The sequence below is a fragment of the Antennarius striatus genome, chromosome 13 (genome assembly GCF_040054535.1).
Source record: "Antennarius striatus isolate MH-2024 chromosome 13, ASM4005453v1, whole genome shotgun sequence".
NCBI classification, from domain to species: Eukaryota; Metazoa; Chordata; class Actinopteri; order Lophiiformes; family Antennariidae; genus Antennarius; species Antennarius striatus.
In genome coordinates this window covers 19,426,784-19,451,279 of record NC_090788.1, presented here as the reverse complement: position 1 = coordinate 19,451,279, position 24,496 = coordinate 19,426,784, and the positions used below count along the sequence as shown (strand labels likewise).

The window sequence follows — 24,496 nt, the reverse complement described above, 5'->3', positions numbered from 1 at the left end:
TGAGTCCTGGTTGGTCATCCCATGACTGAGGATGTAGAAGGACGACCTGAGGGGTGACGGCGAATCGTTCCAGTGACCAGACTGGGAGAGGTGGTCCAGCTGGTCGCTGGTCATGTGACGCTTCAGGAGGGAAATGGTTTGTTTACATCATCTTGTGTGTGTGTGAGTGTGTGTGAGCATCTCTGAAATCAACTCTCCAGAGATTTTCATGTGACTACAGTGGATGTATGGGCAGAAATGGATATCAGGTACATTATTTTGCCCAGCGGTCACTCGTGACGTTACATATCCATAAAGCTTTGGAGCTTCAAAATACATGCAGCTCATTCCATGAAAGGTTTATGTTGTAAAACTCCCCCAGAGCCAATAAGAGCTGTTGGTTTCTGTGACATCACTATAATATAAAATATATGGGAGGAAAGAAGCTGCAGAAACAAACCTGTGAGGTTCTGTTAGAAGCAAATACAGTGCTTTTAATCTGAAACATTTATGGGCTCCTACTTAAAGTTCTCACTATTTGTCACTCAGTTCAACCCCCACACGTCTCACTGATTAGCTCGGCCTTCGCTGACTGGAACAATTCATATTTAAAGACTGGTCCACATTTAGAGTGAATGATGTGTGAAGCAGGGGAAGCACGATTTTGCCGTCTTCACTTCCGCAGACGTGACGAGGGAACGGTTCCCTTCCCTTTTGAGTTGAGACACAGCAGGTTTTTACCAACACAGGAAAGCAGCAACGGTGAATGTCGTAACGAGTGACAAAAATGCTCATTTCAGCGTTCTCAAACCATATTTGCATCTAGACAGATGTCTTCTCCCCAAGACACGACTTGTAATTTATTGCCTTTCATTTTGTGCCACCCTGAAGATGTGGAAACAAAAAAATGGCTTTTCTTCATGTGATTTTTTTTTTTTTTTGCTCTACAATATTTTCACCGAACTGTTGAGGACAGATGAGTGAAATACAAACATGTTCTGCAGAATTAAAGGCTTGTTAAAAGAGAAATTACATGTAACTGTGATTTTATTCTGCTTGTCAAGACTTGGAGTGAAAAAAAAAGTTATGTAAAACTAAACTTCAATCTTTGCAGATCTTTTTGCATTTTGTCCCATTTCTCAGGGAATATTTGGCAAAATCAAAAATAACTGGTATATTGGGGTTGAATCTGAATAAAAAATAAAAATCCACGTCCATCATATTCAAATGTTTGACTCTTTCTAATCCAATAATCTTAAATTCTGCAAGACCAACTCTGACATCTTAATGTTAATCTAATGAAAGGAGACAAGAACGAGACCAGAGCAGTTATTTCATAGCTTCTGATATATTTATCTAGTTGTATTCACAGGTCAATGATTGAGATCTAACAGCTCATAATTACACTGGAATGAAACGTCATGATGGGGGCAACGTTAAAAAGGCAATGTTGGGGGTTATTTTGGCTCCCTGGTGCCAAACACACCCTTTAAAAATATCTCAGAACAAACACACTCTAAGGCATTGGCAGATAACACACAGACAATATTAAGCATGAAGACGGCGTGAAACGTGTGGGATAAGGACGGGGCGTCGTGACAGGAGTCCGTGTTCCCAACAGCTCAACCTCCAGATTTCTGCTTCTTCAGATGAAGGAAGGAATTCAAACTGGACTCCTCTGGACCGTTTGTGAGACAGCGTGTAAATAAAGCCCACAGAGCCGAGCAGACATCACCAGGGTAGTCTATTAGACCTGCTGAATAACCAACGACACAGCTTCAGGGGACCACGATGAGGTCAAACCTCAGGAGGCTTTCCTGTCGCGATAAAATGTTAAATTGAATTTGTCCTTTTTTTGTCATGAAATTGTTAAATTCCTCTTAATACTGGTTGGAGATGAAGATATTAAAAACACCCTAAATCTCTGCATGCAGGCAGGTTTGTGGACATTTTCAGAAAAACAAAGATAGGTGACATCGGGCTGATTTTTGAGGGGTGGAACGGGAATAATAATCCCATGAAATCCCATGAAATTATGAAACAAACCTGCTGCTCCGTTCTGTAATTGCTTAAAATAAGAAATCCTTTAAAGTTACGGAGCAAAATACAGATTACTTTTCTAAGGCTCAAAGCAATCGCGCCCCCATGATGAGCTGGCGTCTCGTCTGGGATGTACCCTGCAGACTCGTAACCCCACAGGGTGGATAAGCGGCTGTAGATGAGATGATTAGGATGGATGGATGGATGGATGGAAGGCGATCTTTAAAAATGCATTTTTCAGATGCAGGGACGTCGGTAAGGCTACATCAGGCCGACCAATCAGCAGGCTCTTTCGCTTCAGTAGGCGGGGCCATCTGCGATCAGCTGTTAAAAGCACCAGCAAACGATTTGAGGCGCGGAGAAGACAAACCGGAAGCAACAGCATCACAAACCAAAAAGACCGCGTTATTGTCCACCCCCATCCTCCAGCTGATTGGCCCACGAGCCCCAAAATCACCGACAGACAGGAAGCGACACCGTTATGATTACTGGACAGACCAGAATGAAACCAGTCACAACAGGGAGAAAAATGTCCACAGCTCATGTGAGGCGCTGAGGCAGGAAAAACCACAGATTACCAGGACAAAACTAAATAAATACTAAACATCTGTACACGTCTACGCCGGGTTTCTGCTGCTGATTCATCTAAAGTCCATCTCTTCATGTGTTGATTTAGTTTTGTCCTAAATATTCTTCTCCGTTCCTCCCGTCACGGCCGAGGCCTCGGTTTGTAGCAGCTCCTGCACCAATGTGAATAATAAAACACTATCACTCCTCCTCCTCCTCCTCCTCCTCCTCCTCCTCCTCCTCTTCAATATACTCCACTCCCACCATCACCGCCTCCTCTTCCTCTTCGTGAGAGTCAGATTTCTGCCAGGAGACCTCCTCATCCTCCTCCTCCTCTTCTCCTTCCGACAGGAGCTCCTCCTCTTCATCCCTCTCCTCTTCGTAGGAGGAGATGGGGGAGTAGTGCGGCAGGTCGAACATGTGCGGACTACTGGGGGTGTCGGAGCTGCTGGGGACGGGCGAGGAGACCCTCGGGGCGACCGGAATGGTGATGGGTACCGGGATGGAGAAGGCAGGAAGTGACTCCTGGACCCTCCTGGCAGGATTGAGTCCGGCGGCGTTGGAGGAGGAGGCGGCGGCGGCGGCGGAGGAGGAGGAGGAGGAGGAGGAGGAGGGGATGACGGCCATTCCCAGACCCGAGGTCAGAGCGCTGGGCTCGGGCACGTATTCCCGGATCTCGCCGGGTTCCAGCGGGTCGGGTCCGCACGGGTCGTGTTCGCTGCAGCACAGCTTCCCGTCCAGCTTGGAGATGAAGAGGAGGCCCTCGCGGTGCTGGGGGCAGTAGGAGCTGGGGCACATCTCGCAGAAGGACGCCGCTTCCTTCCCGCAGATGTCGCACTGGTGCCACGGACATTCCCAACGCCCTGCAAATCCGAATCGGGAGACGTTAGCGCCGTGTCACGGCGAAAGTGATGACTCGTGATGCGGATGGAGCGCCGACCTGCGGGCCTCTTGGTGAGGCTGAGGCAGTCGGCGTGGTAAACTTTGGGACATCCGGGTTTCTTGCAGGAAACCATCTGCCCTCCGTCGCCGCAGCTGAAACACTCGTCCTCGCGTTCTTTCGTCACCACCGCCTTCTTCTTCCTCCTGCCGTGGCCCCTCCTCTTTAGTTTGCGGCTTTTGTCGTCAGCCGGGGGGTTGTTCTGGTGTGGGGGGAGAGGAGGAGGTGTTAGTGATGGAGACAGAAACGAGACGCGTCGGAACGTTTGTCGGTCCTGAAGCCTCACCTTCGGCCTGACGCCCAGGAAGCCGCTGCAGTTCGAAGCGCCGCATTTACAGACCGTCTTCCCGTTGCCCAAACACTCCAGGTTGTAGTTGAAGGTGAGCTCCGTGCCTGGAGACACACACACACACACACACACACACACACACACACACACACACACACACACACATTAATCCACCAACACTGGATGCTATGCAGACACCTAAGGACAGGGGTGTCAAACTCATTTTCAGCATAACAGCTGAGGGCCAGATGTAACTAATAAATGTAACTCAATGTAATGTAAAATAAATGTAACTAATCCTTAATTTTAAATAACTGAATTTATCACTTATTCAAGTTGCAAACATTACAGCTGCTCAGAACATTGCTCTTTTATAATATAAATCTTTTTATAAGTCCTTTTATAACTTTTTTCTCACAGTTAAAATGGGCTTAGCTACTGCATTGTGGGAAATGTAGTTTTTGGTCAAACCACACTTTTGATCTATTTATTTTTAGACAGTCCATTCATGTTCTTATGGCCACATCTTTTTAGGTGAGAGATTTCTGCGTTGAAAAGGATGTAACACGCGATCTCTCTGCTCTAATGTGAGGCTGATGATGTCACTCCTGAGGGTGATGATGTCACTCCTGAGGCTGATGATGTCACCGTTAACCCAGGATGAAGGACGAACCTGCAGCGACGTCGACCAGAGCGAACAGCCCCACCCGGGTGTCTCCGCTCACCGTCCACTTCTGGGTCTCACAGTTGGGCTGACAGCAGTGGTTCATGAAGCGGGCCTCGTTCCCCTTCGGCCCCGCGTCGATGATGCGATCCTGTCACACACACACACACACACATGATCAAACACATCCTGATCGGGTTTCTATAGACGATGCACACACACCAGTAGATGTGTGTGTGTGTGTGTGAGGCCCTGGTCAGTCTGAAGGATCGCTAACCTTGTCCAGCGTCAGCATGTAGAAGTTCCCGATGTCGTGCTCCTGGGCGTGTCTGATCCTGGACCTGCACTCCTCCTCATCGATCATCTCCCCCACGTACTCGCTCACAAACTGCCCCTGAGAGGAAGACAGGATGACCCTCAGACGGGGCTCACGGATACGGACCTGGTGCTGGACCTGTCAGCGTAGCGCCGCTACCTTCTTGATGTCGTGGACGCAGCGGAGCCCCCACCCTCGAGACAGGGTCCTGAAGATCTCCACCTGGCTGTACTGACGCTTGGTGAAGGCCTGGTTGAGACAGCGCTCACCCGCTGGACACACCTGCAGGTGAGAGAGTCAAAGTTCACCATGTTGTCATACATACAGGTGTGTGTGTGCACATGCATGTACATACAGGTGTGTGTGTGTGCACATGCATGTACATACAGGTGTGTGTGTGTGTGTGCACATGCATGTACATACAGGTGTGTGCGTGCACATGCAGGTACATACAGGTGTGTGTGTGTGCACATGCATGTACATACAGGTGTGTGTGTGTGTGTGCACATGCATGTACATACAGGTGTGTGTGTGCACATGCATGTACATACAGGTGTGTGTGTGCACATGCATGTACATTCAGGTGTGTGTGTGTGTACATGCATGTACATACAGGTGTGTGTGTGTGCACATGCATGTACATACAGGTGTGTGTGTGTGTGTGCACATGCATGTACATACAGGTGTGTGCGTGCACATGCAGGTACATACAGGTGTGTGTGTGCACATGCATGTACATACAGGTGTGTGCGTGCACATGCAGGTACATACAGGTGTGTGTGTGCACATGCATGTACATACAGGTGTGTGTGTGCACATGCAGGTACATACAGGTGTGTGTGTACACATGCATGTACATACAGGTGTGTGTGTGCACATGCATGTACATACAGGTGTGTGTGTGCACATGCAGGTACATACAGGTGTGTATGTGCACATGCAGGTACATACAGGTGTGTGTGTGCACATGAAAACAAACCAACATTTAAAGGTTGGTTGTGATGTGATGCAGTGCAGATGGTTTATTTCCATTACGGAAACAGACCAATCACAGGTCTGTCTCTGATTTTGTCTTTGTGTTGCCGGGGCAACAGTCTGACTCTGACTCTCTGAGTTCATCGGTGGAGGGGCGTCTTTACCTGCGGGTGACACTCGTACAGCAGCATGCGGTTGATGCACTCGGAGTCCATCCCACAGGGACTCTCATCCGTCGCCTTGCAGTTACAGCGAGGGATCTCTGATAGGTCGGCTGTAAAGATCTGAACCTTTCCTATTGGTCGATTCACCTGAATGAAATAAAGTTGGGAACAGTGCTTTAATTTCTGGTCACATTCAACACACTCATCACTGATTTGAAGTTATTTCCACCATCAGAGCTTCATTACTTTAAATTTTTAACTGTTTCTGGTGAACCAATAATCAACAATGGATAACTAATAAAACAACCAATGAGTAAACGTCAGTTAAGCCTGACCTTTATGTGTTTGTATGGAGGTGGCTTCCTGTCGTTCTTCCTGTCCTCCTGAAGCTGTCGGAGCTCCTTCTCTGCCTGCAGCTCCCTGAACCTCACGGCCGCCTCCTCCAGCGCTGAAAATCAACGCATTCCTGTCAGCAGAGCAGGAGCGACGCCGAGACGCCACCAAAAAAAACATGTCAACCTACCTTTCTTGTAGGTGGCATCGACACCTTTCCCCATCTTCTCCTTGCTGTTGGCGTCCACGTCCATGTAAGGGAAGACCCGGGCCTGGTATGTCCACAGGTAATCGTTGGAGCCGAAGAAGTGGACGGGAAACTCCCCAACGTCGTGTCTCATCCGCTGGATGTTCTCTGGGATGGTTTTAGGGTGGCTGACCTCCGCGGGCCACCACCTCCACAGAGCAGGGGAAGATGGGAAAAAAAAGAATGAATATGCACATTTTAAAATGTTAAATTTTCAGCTATTTGGTCGTGAATCAAAGTATTTTCTGATTTTGAATCACCCAAACCGACCTGTAGCGCCCGACCTTCACCCACAGGATGTCCTTGTAGCGAGGTTTCTTCCCGGCCTTGCAGTCGTTGCAGTACCAGCTGCCTTTCGGCATTTCCATGTTCAGACACTCCCGGTGGAAGGCAGCAGGGCAGGACTCACAGCAGAGCAGACTGCCCCCTGGAGCACGGGAGGAGAAACAACAAGGTAAACTGCAGAATTCTACCGCAGACATGCTAAGCTAAGCTATCAATTTAGCTCCAGTTTAAAGACTGGAGTCTGGACTAAACAGCTATGGGCACCAACCCCCCTCCCTATTAACACCTAGGCTTTACAGAATCATCAACTTCATTTATTCATCTTCATCATCAATATCATTGATGGATTTGATCAGCACTCATGAGCTCTTTATCAGCACCAGGAAATACCTTCAGTTCAAAGGTTTCTTACACAGATGAGCAGTTCTTGTTGGTTGCTGGAGTTACTGTCATATTTGGGGGGGGGGGGTGCAAATTATGGTCAGGTTAAGGGTCAGCCTGTGGTCAGATTTGGGCCAGATTTTAGCAGGGTTTGGAACAGGTTTGGGTCAGTTTTGAATTGGGTTTGGATCAGGTTAGGACCAGGTTTGAACCGGGTTTACACCAGGTTTAGTCAGGTTAGGACTAAACCTGGTTTACACCAGGTTTGGACTGGGTTTCGACCAGGTTTGGTGAGGTTAGAACCAGATTTAATCAGGTTTACACCAGGTTTAGACCGGGTTTGGTCAGGTTAAGTCAGGTTTGTGACCCGGTCCCAGTCAGTCGGGTCATTAAACTAGCCCTGGTGTTCCGGGGACGGTACCTTCGGTGCACACGAAGCACCAGCTGACGTTGACGTGCTCGTGGTTCTTGACGCCGCGGCGGGGGGTGAAGTGGTTGGGACAGACGATGCTGTTGTTTGAGAGAACGACACATCCTGCTGCCATGCACAGATCCGTAGCGTGATAGGCTACTGGACAGCGCACACACCGGACCAAACGACCTACCACACACACACACACACACACACACACACACACTGTTAAAGGTGCTCCAAACGATTCAGCCGCCCCTGGGGGTCTCGTGGGGTTCACCTTTAGAGAGGGTGGAGCTGTTGGGGTTGGCGATGAAGCAGGTGAGGCAGACGTGGATGGAGCAGCGGAAGCCTCGGCTCACGGGTGCGGTGGGGGCGTAGTTAGCGATACACTCCCCGTGGTAGAATTTCCCACAGACGGGAATCATGCAGCGACGCACGTCCTCGCTGCGCTTCTTACACACGAAGCAGGTGTGGACGCCTGATGGGAAGGAAGCAGACGGGACCGTTTAAAACAACAAGTCTGTGTTCAGGAGTGGCACAGATACAGAGAAACTAGCCCCACAGCAAGGTCACGACCTGTGGGAAACTTTGCTGACGTTTGTTTGTCTGTTTATTTGCAGGATTACTACAAATATAATGAATAAAAATGAAATGAAACATAATTTAATGAAATTCTTTCAGAGGCAGGTTTGACCCAAAGAAAAACACATCAGAGTTTGAATCCATCTGGATCCAGATTCACCTCCATTATTAGACAAACACTGGATATAATTATCCAACTTGATGGATGATGTTACCAGAACTGACCGGACGACATCACCATTAGATCTAGAACACATTCTAATCTGGATCCAGCTCATATTCTGGATCTGTTTCAACTCTTTGATGTGAAGTAACAGATTAAACCGATCCAGACTGACCTGAGATCAGATCGGAGCTGAAACTGATCCAGTCAGGAGTCAAATTTATCTTCTACCAATCCTGATCCGGATCCATCTGTGAATTCTAGTTCTTTCTAGAATAACCATCAGACTAATAACGGCATTAATGTCGTCAAGATTCAAGGGCAGGTTTTCATGGCGTCACATGACGAGGGTCAGCCTATCAGAGGCTGCTGGGGTTTAGGGTAATGACTTTAACTATGACTAATGTTTTAATATTTGTATTGGATCTGTTGCCATGACGACCTTCATACGTACTACGTAGTCGGCTTGAATAAATAAGGTGCATGAGGACAGGCTGGCTGTGAGTTCAATCAGCTGGAGTTTAAATGTTGTGTGAAGTCTGATGATTATTGTGAATGAGTTGTGTGTTGTGTGGTGTTGTGTGTGTGTGTGTGTGTGTGTGTGTGTTGTGTTGTTGTGTGTGTGTGTTGTTGTGTGCTCCACTACCTTCAGCTACTCTGCTTACATTAGCAGAACGTACAACAAAAGGCTCGCTGGTTGTTTTTGTGCAGACAGGAATGCTGCAGGCTGTCATGGGTTCACATCTCACCACAGACAGTGTACTGGCGCTGGGATGAACTACACTGCTAATAATATATATAATATATATATATATATGTATATATATGTTACAAAAAATTCTCTTTATGGTCAGCTGTACCTGATTTGCACTCTGGACAGACAAACTTCCCCTTCGGGGCCTCGGCCAGAGAGATGCAGGGCAGGTGGAACGCCCCACAGCACTGACCCTCACACAGCAGCAGCTCCCCCGTCTTCTCACACACCTGCAGCAAAAACACAAAAACAACGCCTGAAACTGTGAAAGAGATGGAATGGAGCGTGGCGATGAAGACGGGCAGAGAAACGACAACCTCTGGCTGACAGAAGGCAGCATCAGTAGATTTCAAAATAAAGCAATTAATAATTAATAACCTATTGACTGATTAGGACTGTCAGTCTTCTGACATTCCTCTAGATTTATATTTCAGAACAAAATGAAGGGATTAATGTTCCAGCTGAGGGCGATACTGAGGAGAAGTGGATTCATCAGACTTCTCTCCATCATTAAACCGGAGCCTCGCCTCACCTGACAGATGTTCTCCTTCATGGAGGCGGGGCCTCCTCTGTCCCCGATGATCTTCCTGGAAGGCAGAAGCACGTCGTCACACAGCAGCAGGTCGTCCTTCAGGAAGGAGAAGCTGTGATCTAAACTGGACGAGTCGCCCTGAGAAGACACAGAAAAGAGAAATAAATGAAACGGCCCTTCTGATCAAAGAATCTAGGCTAACCATTAGCAGTTAGCATTCCTGTAACTGCTCAGAGGTGGACCCATCCATCGATCGATTAATGGTAGAGACATAAACATTGACGTTTCAAATCTGCTTTTCTTCCCTGGAAAAAAAAAAATCAATTCAAGGATTTTTTTTTTAACCAGAGCCAGGAGGAGATGATGTCTCTTCATCCTTTAGGATGAAAAAAAAAAGTGTAGCAGATAGAAATAAATTAATAAAATAAAACAACATAAAAAAGTACAGGAAAAACATGATTTAGAAGGGCGTGTTTGATTTTCTCAAAGCAGTTTTTAAGGAATATAATTTACCCAGCTCAAGAATGATTTCCAAACCTGAGGAATTTGGACTTTTTATGAAATAAAAAAATCTGTGACGAGTTTGAATGTAACTCCATCACAGGGAACAGGCAGCTGACCTCTGACCCCGCTGTGTCCTTCTTGACTTCTTGACCTTTATCTTCCTCCGCTTCGGGAATGTCCTCCGGTGACGGCGTCTCCGCCTGGGCGGGGTCGGGTGGGGGCGGGGCCAGAGCCGGAGGGGAGCGAGCCGGGGAGCTGGGAGGAGGGTCGGTTTCCAGGGCGAGGATGGGCATGGAGGTGGGGGTCTCTGTGGGTGGGGGTGTGGAGCTGTGGGCTGTGAGCTTCGTCTTCAGGTTGATGGACCCCGCAGCAGAATCTGTGTTCCAGAAAGAAAAACAGTTGCGACACATGAAGCAGAAATCTGGCTGAGACTCTGGAATAATAATAAATAATAATCTGGTTTTAACACTGGAATAAAGATTTTTTTAAAATTCTAATTTAAAATGTCATTTAAAATGACATTTTTCTCATGTCAAGTGTAAAAATAGTTGTTCCAAAGTCACAAAAGATGTAAGTTTACTTTGTTACCTCCCGCTAAGAGTTGGTTTTAATCCACTTTAGTCTATTTGTTTGTTTGCAGATTCATTTTTTTTTGTTTATCCAACTAGAACTATTGTGCAAATTTCATTAAATGACCTGAGACAGAACTCTTTAAGTTTTTTTCCATTTGCTTAAGTATGCAGACAGGACTGTGTGGCCTTGGTGGCGTCACAAACTCCTGAGATTTCAGGCTCCAAAACACTGAAAGAGCACATAAATACAAATAAAAAATAAAGAGAAACTGAAGCCCACCTGAAGGAGCAGCAGGTTCTTTAGTCGAGTTCTTCAGAGTTTTGACCTGTGAAAAGAAACATTAGAACCCTCAAGTCAGCAGCAAGAAAACATCCGCTTGTTTGACCAGAAAACATAGAATATCACAAAAGAAAATACACAGACTAGAACATCAGCTGGTGCTGATGTGGATCAACCTTAACCTCTCATTCCTTCACATCGGATATACAGCGATGTACAGTATATTTATTCCTGAAGGAATAAATCACATGACTTCTGTATTTTAACAGAAATACAGCAGGAAGGTACAGGAAAACATTGGTTTACATCGTTTTGAGTTCTGTCGTTCTCAATTATATGTCAGTTTAAAAAAAAAAACACACTGAAAAATAAAAATCAGGTTTAAATCATTTTACTCGACTTTACATTTGTCTGCCACAAATATTGGAATCATAGAATCACTACAAAACCATTAAAAACAAATGTTACTGTAAAATAAATCCAAATAAAAACATATAATATTAATTTATTAGTTTTTGCTGTACTATATTAAAAAATAATATTTAATTGTTTGCAAGCTAAATAAATTTGCATTCACTGAACATTATTAAAATACTGTCTATGTGAAGCTAAAATATGCTGATACTGACAGCTTGAACCACAGTCTCCAAACACACTTTGATAAACATTATTACCTCAAAGAAATATTTCTTATGGAGCTGCTGTTTTGGACTCCTTCATTCTGGGTGTATAAAATCAAAAGCAGGTGAAAAAACGAACGCATACCTTTTTCTTGGGGCCCGTGGAGGCTTCGGCCTCCAGACAATACTCCAGGATCTTCTGGGTCGGTTTCCTCTTCCTCTTCCTCCCCAACACGGGAGCGTTTCCTGTCAGTCAAACACCAAACACGACACGACTCATGAGGTTCAGAAAAACAGGAACACAGGAGCTGAATGTGTCTCAAGGTATCTACCAGATACCAAGCTGTATAAAGTCTCGTGACTCGTGACCACACGTGATGGAGCTGATTCTAGGGCTGATGCCAGACATCAGGAAAATTCTGGTAACTTGGTGTTGATGTCCACATTCTTTTGGCCATTCAGGCTCTGATATTCAGTCTCTATTGTCTGTGTAAACCAGACACAGTTGTAAGGAACCAAAGTGAGACTGTCTTACCAGTGACCAGACCTTCTGACAGCATGAGATCAGCTTCAGGGGGAGGGGTGAGCGTGTCGATGGAAAGAACAGTTGCATCTTGGGTAGTTGTGTTTTCAGTGCTTGGGATTTGTAGCTCGGGGGGTGCCGATGTTACGGTAGTGACTTCTTCAGGAGGTGGTGTCTGGATTTCAGGAAGTAGGTTCAAAGATGGGGGGTCGTGTGCATCCTTGTCCAGTCCTGATGGTTCTGGGGAGGTGGGCGTCACGGGGCGAGCCGCCTGGAGAAACAAATCAAGAAGCTGATGAAGATGATGCTCAATGCTGGCAGAGGTGGTTTTGTCCACGCAACATCACGTGTTAATCGATTTGAGTTTTACCTTTCCGATCAACGGGAGAGGCTTTTTGGTTTTCTTCCTCGTGCAGAAAATCTGATCGTACTCCTCCGTCCACTCAATCAGCCTCTTACTGGGTTTTCTGATTCGTTTATGTGCTGAAAAAAAACAACATATAATAAAAATCACTAGTTTGTTTTTTAAAGCGTATCAGACAGCATATATGAAAATGTTTCTTTTTGTTTTTGTGCTTTTATCTCATCAGGTTTCAGAGATGTGTATCGAAAAAGGTATAAAAGTGAAAGCTTGACCTTGACCTAGTTTTCTGAAGGTCAAGGTCATCATCTCATTTTTATCCCCTTTGGTGCCCGAGTAATGTGCTTTTTGTTTCATCTTTCTATCTGCAACGGTTGTGAAGATATTTGGCAGACTAACGAACGGACAAACACTGACAATTACAATACATCACATGTAATAAGCATGTAATAATCATGAGGTATTGGGTAGAGCTGCACACATCTGTAGAAATCACAGGCTATATGTGTGGCAGATCGTGACAGTCATCATTTACATTAAGACTCCTTTGAATCTTTCAGCATGAGACAGTTTTATGAGCATATTTACCGTTTTTTTTTATTTTTACTTCAAATTTGGTCTTTAAAGTTGGATAGATGCACATGAAAAAGTTAAGCACCAGCAAAGACAAACAGTCAAGAGACGCTAAAGGCTCGACTAAATCCCAAGTGAATCAGATGAGGCCATAAATGAGGATCAGTCAAACATCAGATCGTCGAAAACCAAAGAAATATTCACCGTTAATGTTCAACACCATGTCTGTGATGTCGGTGTCAGTGTCAGTGGGGGCCTGCACACCAAATCCACCTACAAGGAGAAATTAAATAATGCAATACAGAACAACGTGGAAACATGGAACAAATATTTCAATAAGTAAAACCACTGTGGAAGAGTTGAATGACCTGAGGTTCATTCAGGACGTAAATACCTCCAAAAGGCCAGGGTGTGAGATCCATCCATCCATACTTCATCCATCCATACATATCCATCATCCATCCACCTTTACATGTGTATTATTGTTGTATCTAGCTGGTGTTTTGGCCTTTGAGTGTGTTTATGCTGGATTATAGAAGATGTGGATCAACCTCCTTCATAATCTTGGGGCGACACAGGGCTGGACTCTCCTTACCTCCTGCTGTGTTGTTTCCTTCTATAGATGTTAGGCTGGTCTCAGAGCAGTCTGTAACAAGGGGATTGGGCTGTTCCAGACACAGTGTAGTGTTGCACCCCCTCTGCTCCAAAGGCAGCATGTCCTGCAGATCGTGACTGACCCTGGTCCACATCCCTTCTTCCTCCTCCTCCTCCTCTTCGTCCTCCTGTCCAACCACTCGTTGATCATCTCCTGTCTGCTTCAAACAATTGCTGGTCGTCATGTCCAACAGAGACTGGACTGTGGGTTCCACTTCTATCGTAGGATTATTTCTGGGCAAAGATTCCAGGCCTGGAAATCCAGGTCCAGACCTGGAAGAGCGACACAGCACTTTGTGGTTGGCTTTCTTTTTCAGTGCAGTGGAGCTTCCCCTTCTGTTACCGGGTCTCTTCGATGTCCGACTGCAGACTTTACTGTCTTTATTGTGCGCGGCTTTATTTTTACCCGAACACGAATTGTTAAGAACGTGCTCAATTTGCTGATTTTGCCCAGAAGGGGTATCCTCTCCGGGTATCACTGAAGGTTCCTTCTTAACATGTGCGCTTGGTGGCCCAATTTCAAGTTCTAACGGCGTCCCATCCCGTTCTCTAGTGTCGTGCAAGTCCTTTAGCATCATGAGAAAAGTGCTGAACTTGAAGTTGGTGTCCGGTTTGAAGCCGATGGGTTTACCATTGGCATCAGGAGTCAGAGATTGGAAGGACACCTCCTCCATATTTCTAAAGGCATTCATGAAAGCAAAAGGTGATGATGAAGGTGATGATGACGAGCGTTTGTTTAATGAAGAGCGATCTTCCTTGTTCGCGATTACTTTAGAAGTCAGAGGTATGAAGTCCATTGGCGGGGTTGAGGATACTGAGAGGTCTTCATCTTCACTCTTGACTTCAATTTCAAACTCATCTGAATCAGACGACACCAGATGAGGGGTGCTACTAGTCTCCCGATCATACTCAGCCTTGCCGTTACAACGGGATTTAGATTTTATTTTAGAGCCGCAGTCTCGTAGGGGTTTAGTTTTCGAGGTGGAGTTGGACGAGGAGTGAAGCACACAGTCTTCATCTTTTCTTGATGGATTCTTCTCCTCAGACTGGTTTCTGGGTTTTTCACGTTTCTTCTGTTCTGCCTCCCGTAGGGCCTTCAGGGCTCTGGTCATCAGACGACTGCTGGCTGGGAGGTGTGCGGGCTGCTCCGGTAGTCGGACTTTAGTGACCCGCTTTGCTTTGTGGACAACTTTCTTGGCTTTCTCGGACGGTGGGCTTTCAGGTTCAGGTGTTTTCCCACATTTGATATTCTCTTGCTCTTTTGAAGGCAGCGGACCTGTGTCAGGGGCAGATGTCTGTTTTTGGTCTGTGCTACCTGACTGCTCAGGGGACGTGCTTGTTGCATTCAAAACTGGGATAGTCTCTGTTTCCGTAACGTCTAATTTATCAGACACACCTTCCACTTTGGAGGCAACGATTATTTTCACTTGTGATTCTGATGAGAGGTGAAGAACACCAGTCCCGACACTTGCTTTCAACTTCTTAACTGAGATCTTGGTGGATTCTGGACTGACCGGTTCGTCTTTGGAGATAGACGCGTCCACGCAACCTGATTTTGTCACATTAGTTTCAGGTATTTTTTCATTCTTTGCGCATTCAGGTTTGTCAGTGGGACTAATAACCACACTGCAGTTCAACCTTCCATCCATCACATCTTTGCGAATTAATCTGACAAACGGTTGCCTAAACTTTGAAAACAGACTTTTTTGCCTTTCTAGTCTTCCGAGTGCCTCATCAGTGTCAACTTTTACACCAGATGTTGGTTGGGGACTTTCTTTTTCCTCTGTTTTGCCAGCCACTCTATCATTTGCACAGACCTTTTCATGCGCCATCGCATCAGAAGGTTCCATTTGACTGACACTCTCTTCACCATCTGAAAACCTGAGCTGGTCATTGAAACTGGACGTGGCGATGGGCTCAATCGTCTTTTTGACCTCCAACTTACTTAACTGATTACAAGTTGTGTCAACCACAGAGTCAGTTGTGTTACCAATGGTCTGTCTATCATTTGAATGCTCACACTTATCACAGGACACAACAGTCTCAATGGGAACTATGGATTTCTGCTTGTCAGGCACTCCTGACTGGTCACTGGGACACCCATTTGTACCAAAAGAACTATTAGCAACCATCGCAATTTTACATTTCAAGTGTCCGGATGGTTCAGGTAGCAGAACTGTTTCAGCAGGTACTAGACTCTTCTGCTTCTCTGAGCATGTCTGGTCACTGGGCCCATTACTGGGGGGGAAGGCACCGGAAACCCCCGTCTTTTTGCTTATGACTGTTGAGTTCTTTTTCTTAGAGGACACCTTACTGAACAATGTGCGATCGGGCATTGGACTGGTTGTTTTGGGGCGTCTCTCTTTGCCCGATTTACTAAACCAAAGACCGCTTTGAATCTCTGGCTGCTTTTTCGTCTCTTTGACAACAGCAACAGAAGGTGGGTTTGGAACCAGCTTCGCCTGACGTTCAAGTGCTTTAGGACACAAAATCTTGGGGATTGTGTCTAGGTCGGAATACGGACACTCTCCATTGTCTTTATCAGATTGGTCAGTGTTTTTCCCCAAATTGTTTTTAGAGTGTTCATTATTTATATCCTCTAATGGTTTGCTTGGATTCTTCTTGCCGGAAGATTTCTTTAAAATGTTTGGCTTTTCTGGGGACATTTCGGGGCTCGCAATGGGTCCATTGGTCGTGCATAATGTCTCTGCAGGGGCGGGTGAAGAAGACAGAGGCAAGGTTGGATTTGACTTGTTTGCTTTCGTTGGTGTGGAGCTGTTGAGGAAGGTGTCGTCTGTGGGAAAAATGAGAGGGGTACCCATCCTGGGTCTCTCTGGGAGGACAGATTCTGCTTCTGCTACACCGGATTTCCAGGTATCCTGAAGACGCTTTGCAATCTGCAGAAACGCAGAGGTAAACACAGCTCAGTATTCATCCACACATGACAATTTACTCTACAGCACAACTTGGTCATTGTCCCTTTATTCACTAACCATATTTGATCTTAAGAAAAAGAAAATCATTATTTATTGTGTAAATGTTCTTTATATTCCAGCAGGATAATCACCAAGGTAATATAGCAAGACATCATTTAGAAAATAATTACAGTGTGTTTGTAGTTCTGCTGTCTGTGCTTCCCCCGCCGCAGCAGGGGGAGCTGTTCAAACTGAAAGCCTCCACTGAAGGTCTGAGTCGCTCTGTCCTCCACCCAGATGTGCTCCGAAGGATCCCCAAACGTCCTGATATAGTAGAGCCGACAGGGACGGTCACTGGGATCTGAGACAGGAGACAAAAGATTTACCTCCAAGGATCAAAACAGTATTAATAAATGTTCATGGAATTTACATTTTTATTTAAATGTAAAGAAACGTGTGGACATTCTGGGAAAAATCAAGTTAAATGTAGAAATCTATGGCTGCTGTACTGAATTACAACCACTCTGATGTGGCACAGATCCACACTTCTGAGACTGGACTACAACTAAATCTATCTTCTCTGCTTTTCTTTTCCATAGTTTTTTTTACAGACTATAAAAAGATAACTGAGTTGTTGTGGAATCACATTCTTTCTTCTATAACGTAAAAGTTAATCAGCTTAAAGGTTAACACTGATGCTAAGTTGACGTGACCTCAGTGGCTTCTGTCCGCCGTGATGTCACATGCATGGCCTTTAAATGACATAGACCATGGTAATGATGCAATATTATGAGGAATTTAATGATTCTAACACAACGGCTGAAGTTTCTGAATGTGTTTCCCTCATGTGTCCTTTGTTACTTTAGTTTTTATCAAAATCAACACTATTATTAGGAAGGGTCTTTGTTTGGTACATCAAACATATGCTAGTTTTCAACAAGATGATGCTATCATCACCTGGTGACATGATTTCACCCCCAATCAAAATATTCCATACAGCAGTGGTCCCCAACCTTTTTTGCTCCACAGACCGATTTTATATCAGACAACGTTTTCACGGACCGTCCCTTAAGGCGTGGTGGATAAATACAAAAAAAATAAAATGATAGAACAAACATAAAAACTCTTCTTTAATATATGTGAATCCAATGTTTATGCAACTTTATTAATAACGTCCTCGTAACATCACGGCAATGTTTGTTTTGTGTTGGTTTTACTAGCTTGGGAGTTTCAGTTTGGCGGTAATGTATTCTGTGTTAGCTGCCCCTTTAAGAAGGTAGTCATGTGACCGAGGCAAGCATCTCCACAAGCCTCTTATCTGGAGGAGAAAATCCACTCATTTAAAACTTAACATTGTTCAGAATCAGATCAGAAAGAAAAACAGAAAAAAATGGAAGTTCTGGATTCTTTCTGGTTGACCTGGTACCGACTGACCCACAGACCGGTACTGGTCCACAACGCGGGGGTTGGGGACCACTGCTATAGAGCATATTACACAAATGACAGCACACATGGCAGCTGCACACCCACCTTTAACTCGGTGATAGACGCCCTGTTCGGTGTTAACAACCACCTCGCAGGGCCACCAGGGTCTTCTCCCAAACTTTGCCCAAATTACTTCTCCCTCTAAATACTTCAGAGACGGCAACGACTTTTTCCTGATGCTGTGCTGCTGTCAACAACAGATAGAAATATGACATCACTAGAAAATCAGACCATCTTGGTGTTTCAAGCAGATTTTTTACTTGACTTGACAGTCTAGGCTTCTCTTGGCCTGGAAACGTGGCAGAAAATTAATCATCTAGAAGCTCTCGTGTTCAGGAGGTACCGTATTTTCTGCGCTGGACTATAAGGCGCACCTTTGATGAATGGCCTATTGTAAAAATTTTTTTTCATATATAAGCCGCATTGGATTGTAAGGCCCACTGTCAGTTTTTGAGAAAATTAACGACTTTTAGGTGCTCCTTATAGTGCGGAAAATACTGTAATCCAGCTCCATTAAGCTTTAAAACCACATAAAGAAAGTAGTTATATCTCCTTAAAACCATCAGCTACCTGCTGTCACAAATTGAAATATCACTTTTATGTGCGTGTAGCTGTTTGAAAAATGCAAATTGACATTGAGAAACAGGTTGGCTTCGTGTCTTCTACCCATAATGCAATAGTTGAATCCACATTCAGTGTCTGACTGGGGATAGGTGCTCAGGGTGAGTTTTTACTGGAGGGACACATGAGCAGGTCTGAGTTATGACAGGCATGTAGCAGGGCTAGCCAAGGGCAGGTGAAGTGAAATTATGTGACACACACACACACACACACACACACACACACACACGTGTGTTTTCTTGCTCAGGCTCAGGCGACAAAGTCCACACAACTGTCAACTCTGTGCATTATGTATGAAGCTGCATTTAAGAAATTATTAGCTCAGCTTCAAACAGGAGACAGGTAGAAAGAGCTAACTGGTAGCAACATCAAGGGCATATAGGAAATACCCCTAAATACCTCTAAACAACCCCCTGAAACTGTTTGACCCCTTCAGAGTAGTTTTAGACAGGTGAAAGCTGCAGAAACAAGATGGTGTGATAAATAAACCGACTGCTGAACATGAATATAACGGTCCAGTTAGCAAAAAACTGGACTCATAATTAAAAACCTAAGACACATCCCTGCTGTCAAACTGTTCCAACTGGTTTTTACCTAGTGGGACCATTAATTATCATATCTAAAACTGGGGAGGTCATGTGATCATCCATGTTTCTTTGTTTGTCTCAAGAGACCTCCAGAGATTATATTTAAAACTCATCTGGAAGAGATGAACTGATTGCATTTTTGAAGCAGATCTGGGAACAGATGTGGATTCTTTTTTTTTTTTTTAAAAGTCTTTTTGAACATTTATTAAATATAATAACTGGCTGATCAGATGATGGTCATCAGTGAATCTGATTCAAATAGACAGTGGGTACAGAAAGTATTAATTTTAGTAATATTTCCTTTTTTCTTTTTTAATAAATTTGCAAAAATTTCTACATTTCTGTTTTTTTCCTGTCAAGATGGAGTGCTGAGTGTACATTTATGAGAAATAAAATGAACTTTTTTGATTTTAGCAAATGGCTGCAATAAAATAAAGACTGAAAAAATTTAAAGGGGTCTGAATACTTTCTGTCCCCGCTGTATCTGACATTATGAACTTCATTCATCAGTGAAAAGAATAAGTAATCATTAAATATAAAATGGATACAAACCCACTGCTATAGAAAAAAGTGATTTTTTTTGTTTGGTAGCTCCCATGGTAAGTTTTTCATTGTGACTTTAGGGTTCTGGTCCAGATCCGTTCACACTGATACCAGATGCAGCTCCTACGTGCAGATCAGTGTGAACAATAAGAAACAGATCAAACTGATCTGATGTCACATTCCTCCCAACCACAGCACATTCTTAAAGACTATACTAAATTATCGGCAGTCATGTGATACCGTACGCGCATTCTATTGGCTGACGGCATCAGGAAGTGCGCTCCGTTCCGTCAGTCTCAGACGTCTGTGATACACAAAAGTGTTTTAAACAGTTTATAAGATTGTGGGAAAAGGTAATACAGATAGAAGGTGGTTTAATATTAGTATGGGGAGGTTTCATAAATGTTTAAATTACCGTAAATAATAAGATAAATAGTTTGTCGTTCTATGGCGGAACTCGTTAATCGCGTGTGGTTCCTGGAACGCATTAAGCGAGAGGAACGAGGACGTACAGTATTTTCAGCGCACCTAAAAGCCTTTAATTTTCTCAAAAACCAAAAGCGCGCCTTATAATCCAGTGGACCTTATTTGTGAAAACAGTTCTGAAATAGGCCATTCATTGAAGGTGCGCCTTATAGTGCGGAAAATACTGCACTTGTTTGTTCCTTGAGCAACAAACAGGTAACTTCCTGTTGCGTTGGGAACCCAACATGATCCCCACCCGTCCTAAAAACCACTGGATTAGATCAACACTCCTCTTTCTGGCTGTTTCTTTCTGCCCCACCACAGGCCCATTGCTGTAGAACACACACATGGTGTGTGTGTGTGTGTGTGTGTGTGAATTAGGTAATCCATAAAACACAGTTGTGTCGTGATGGGCTGCGTGTGTTACCACTTGAACCCAACAAAAGCCTTTTCAGACGGGTTTGAGAGTAAAACTTGCCATCGTACGCCTGGGGAGACTGGCCCCCAGTAGGAACAGCTCCGTCTCGCTGTCCCACTCGTCGTCCGAGCCGTCCCAGTACCGGCGGCGCTGACCCGAGGACTGGGACCGGGTCACCACCTTTGCGGACGATGTCGCTACCGTGGGCTCCATGTTGGTTACATCCAGGGGGGCGGGCTGAAAGACGTTCTCCACCGCTTCGCGTCTGTCCTGCAAACCCCCCAAAGAAGACACGACCTTCTGCTCTTCATCCTCGTCATCCTCAAACAAAGAGGACTCAAAGTGCAGGAAGCCGTTGGCGAAGGGGCTGCCGCTGTCCAGGGAGAAAGCCGGGCTCGGGGGGCCAGAGAAACACCCATCAGGCTTCTTCTCGGCGAGGACAGGCTGGTTCTGATTGGCCGACGGGACGTCTCTGCTCCTGGATTGGACCGCAGGTTGTTTCTGTTTGGTGGAACTTCTACCGAAGCTCTCCTCCTTGTTGGGTTCCTGGTTGATGGAGAAATCGCCGCCAGCGCAATCGGGAAAGGAGTCCATATTTTTCCTCCTCTCCTTCTTCGTCACCCCCCAGTCCCAACTCCTCTCCGGCTCCCTCACGGGCAGCACCAGGTCGGGTTGGCTCACCATGGTGGTGAGGTGCTGCAGCCGCCTCAGAGGACTGTAGGAGGAAGACGAAGACGAGGAGGAAGAGGAGGAGGAGGGCTCCCTTTGTGCGAAGCCGTAGACGGACGCGTGCTTGAGGGAGGGGGTGGCGGTAGACATGGTTAGGCCGATTCTTTGGTCATGGTGTCTGGAGGAGCAGGACAGGGTGGAGAGGTCGCGACCGGGGGTCAAAGGGCAGCCGGGCTGATGCCTCCTCTCCCTGCTCGGGTTTGGGTACACCCCACTCATGCTGGCATGGCTCCCCCCTGAAACACCCCAAAAAGAAAATCAAATTAAACCAGATTAGAGCCTCCAAAGAAAAACAAAAAAAATGACAACATCTGAATGATTGTGAAAGATAAATTACATCTTTGTCGCTCCATCTCATCTCTTTATAATATAAATAATAGTATTTATCAGCTGATTTGAAATTATAACGCCATAATAAATGTCAATTTAGCCATATTTACGCATAGCATGCTCCTAAATCCACCAATAGCATAGCTGTAGTTGTAAGTTATCTCTATTAGTTGGTGATAAAATACAGATAAAACTATATTTAAGGGAAAATAAAAAGCAAAGCTCGGCTATGAGATGGATTAAAACACCAAATGATGTCCAAAGCGGACCGTAAACAGACTCACTGCCGAGCGGATCGACCTAATGTGACATCTTTGGAGATTCTGCGCAAAACAAGCAGGCTGGAAAGAAAATTATCGCGATATGATGACAATGACATGAAGCACGATCCAGCTCCACAGATAAGGTAAACTGGCACACAAGCACGTCTCTGCATATAAACACACACACATACACACACACACACACACACACACACACACACACACGCACGCACAGATATTCTATGAGAGCGCGTCACGTCCGACGTTAACACGCCGGCGCTGTAACCTCGATCTGGAATAAAATGGACCCGTTCGTGCGCGCCTGAGCGCGCACACGCGTGTGTGCGTGTGTGTGTGTGTGTGTGTAATGTAAGTGTGCGTGTGCGCTTATAGGTGTGTGTGATCGCAATGTGTGTGTCGCCTGATCCGTGATTGAACGATACGGGGAAGGCAGACGCTACACAACCGGAGACGGCGGCAAAAAACACACACCACAAGTTCACCTACAAACACACACACACACACACACACACACACATAGAGAGAGAAACGGACACACACTTCCCGATAGATGCAGCCTTGAGTGCATCAAACAGCAAAAAAATCACGCACAAAACGCCAAATGACGCGGGATCCGTGGCGAGAATCTTACCATTCCGGTGTCGGTCACCGCGAACGTGACCCTCAAAACGCGCATTTTGGATTTTAAACGCACCAATTTCCAATTTTTTGAAAGCGGATGAGGAGAGTCCCGGCGGCAATACTACTAGGCCTGGATCCTGTGAAATGTACTCCCTCCCTCACCCTCTCTCTCACCCCCCCTCCCTCCCTCCGTTCTTTTTTTTCTACAAGAGTCCAGCGGCCCTTGGAATAAAATTCAGGCTCCTCCAGCGACACTCCGGATTTAATTACTGTTAACTAAAAGTTCATAATTCGCCGCTTTTGGATGGTGGGGGAGTCGTTTCCTGCCTGCAGACTCTTGCCTTGCCTTGCCCCCCCCCCCCCTTCAAAGTGTCTCTGTGCTGTGCGCACTGCCAGGCGTCACCGCTGCCTCCCTCCTCAGCCCGGTCCACAGCATGGCGCACAAGAAAGGGGGCCGCGGAACGCTTCACGGAGAGAGAGAGAGAGAGAAAAGAAATTATCTGAGAATAAATTAAAAAAAAAAACCCAAAAAACATCACACATGACCCCCAAAAATAGCTCCGCCCCCTTTGCTTAATTACAAGCATCAATAATTAACATAACGCGTCACATGCCAAAAACTTGTGGCAACAACTGGCATCTCCTTGCACACACACACACACACACCTCGATAGCGCGCGCGCACGCACACACACACACACACACACACACACACACACACACACACACACACACACACCGGCAGAGGAGACAAGAAATAAATACATGAAGTCATCCAAAAGATGTCGAGAGAGAGAGACAGTGCAACGGGCTACCCGGAACACACACACAGACACTGACACACACACACACACACACACACACACACACACACACACACACACACACACACACACACACACACACACACACACACACTGGCTTCCTTTCCTGAGACGAGTTGTTGTCTGCACACCCGGTCCCTTCAAAATGGAGTCCTCCAGCCTTAGAGGAGAGAAACAGGCCACAAAGTGTTAACAGCGCACCAGCGATAGAAAGTTCACCCCGACACGGAGACCGAGGCTCGGCGCGCCCCCCCAGCTGCGTCCCGCTGCCGGGGCTGCTGTCGGATACACCCCCCCGAGAAACGACTGAACACTTTCATCTACATGTTAAGATCCTTCAAGTCTCATGAACGCTTCTGTCACGGCAGGAGCAGTGTGTGTGTGTGTGTGTGTGTGTGTGTGTGTGTGTGTGTGTGTGTTAGAGTGTGTGTGTGTGTGTGTGTGAGAGAGAGTGTCTCCAAACGCACATTATAACAGCAAAAACCTGAACATTAAACTGCACGGCGCCGATGAGATGATGTGTTTCTGTGCGTGGAGGTAAAACACGGCCAGTTTCTCCTCCTCACAGCCTGGGGGAGTTCCGTGGGGGGGGGGGGGTACAACGGCCGCGAACAGTCGAGAAACGCGAGGTTTCTGGTGCGTTTTTGGTTCCATGTGAAGAGAAACGCACAGATGAGCGGCTTTGGAGACGGACCCTGGATCGTTTCAGGTGCAAAAACGACGCCCCCCCCCCATTTCAACCCCAACACACACACACACACACACACATACACACACAAACACCACACTGGGCTTGATTTGGAAACGGCGTTCATGATCGACCCCCCCCCCCACATCAGAGCCTCCTGTCTGAGGATTATTAGATAGATTTATTATTGGGAGGGGGGGGGGGTGAAGCAGTACTGGGTCAACCGGAGGACGGGTCTGGGCTCGATTCCCTCCCCGGATCTGCTGCTGACAT

At 45.9% G+C, this 24,496-nt stretch overlaps 1 protein-coding gene across 4 annotated transcripts; it reads right to left on the bottom strand.

Annotated features, from left to right (window-relative positions):
- Window positions 1–4: 4 nt before the first annotated feature.
- On the bottom strand, window positions 5–24,101 carry nsd1b (nuclear receptor binding SET domain protein 1b). Of its 4 annotated transcripts, none has more exons than XM_068330488.1 (25): window positions 24,003–24,101; window positions 20,808–21,712; window positions 18,159–18,297; window positions 16,820–16,989; window positions 13,655–16,610; window positions 13,264–13,332; window positions 12,496–12,608; window positions 12,138–12,396; window positions 11,748–11,848; window positions 10,983–11,028; window positions 10,247–10,506; window positions 9,627–9,764; window positions 9,201–9,324; window positions 7,873–8,073; window positions 7,602–7,781; window positions 6,785–6,941; window positions 6,458–6,663; window positions 6,270–6,382; window positions 5,935–6,081; window positions 4,955–5,077; window positions 4,757–4,873; window positions 4,489–4,630; window positions 3,813–3,919; window positions 3,527–3,728; window positions 5–3,449 (listed from the first exon to the last, which is right to left on the bottom strand). In XM_068330488.1, exons 2-25 carry the CDS (start codon window positions 21,693–21,695, stop codon window positions 2,788–2,790), a joined length of 7,620 nt encoding a protein of 2,539 aa, XP_068186589.1. In that variant the 5' UTR covers window positions 21,696–21,712; window positions 24,003–24,101; the 3' UTR covers window positions 5–2,787. The 4 variants fall into 4 exon arrangements, with proteins under 4 accessions (XP_068186589.1, XP_068186590.1, XP_068186588.1 ...); XM_068330489.1 differs by lacking the exon at window positions 24,003–24,101 and adding an exon at window positions 23,737–23,818; XM_068330487.1 differs by lacking the exon at window positions 24,003–24,101 and adding an exon at window positions 22,091–22,853.
- Window positions 24,102–24,496: the final 395 nt, after the last annotated feature.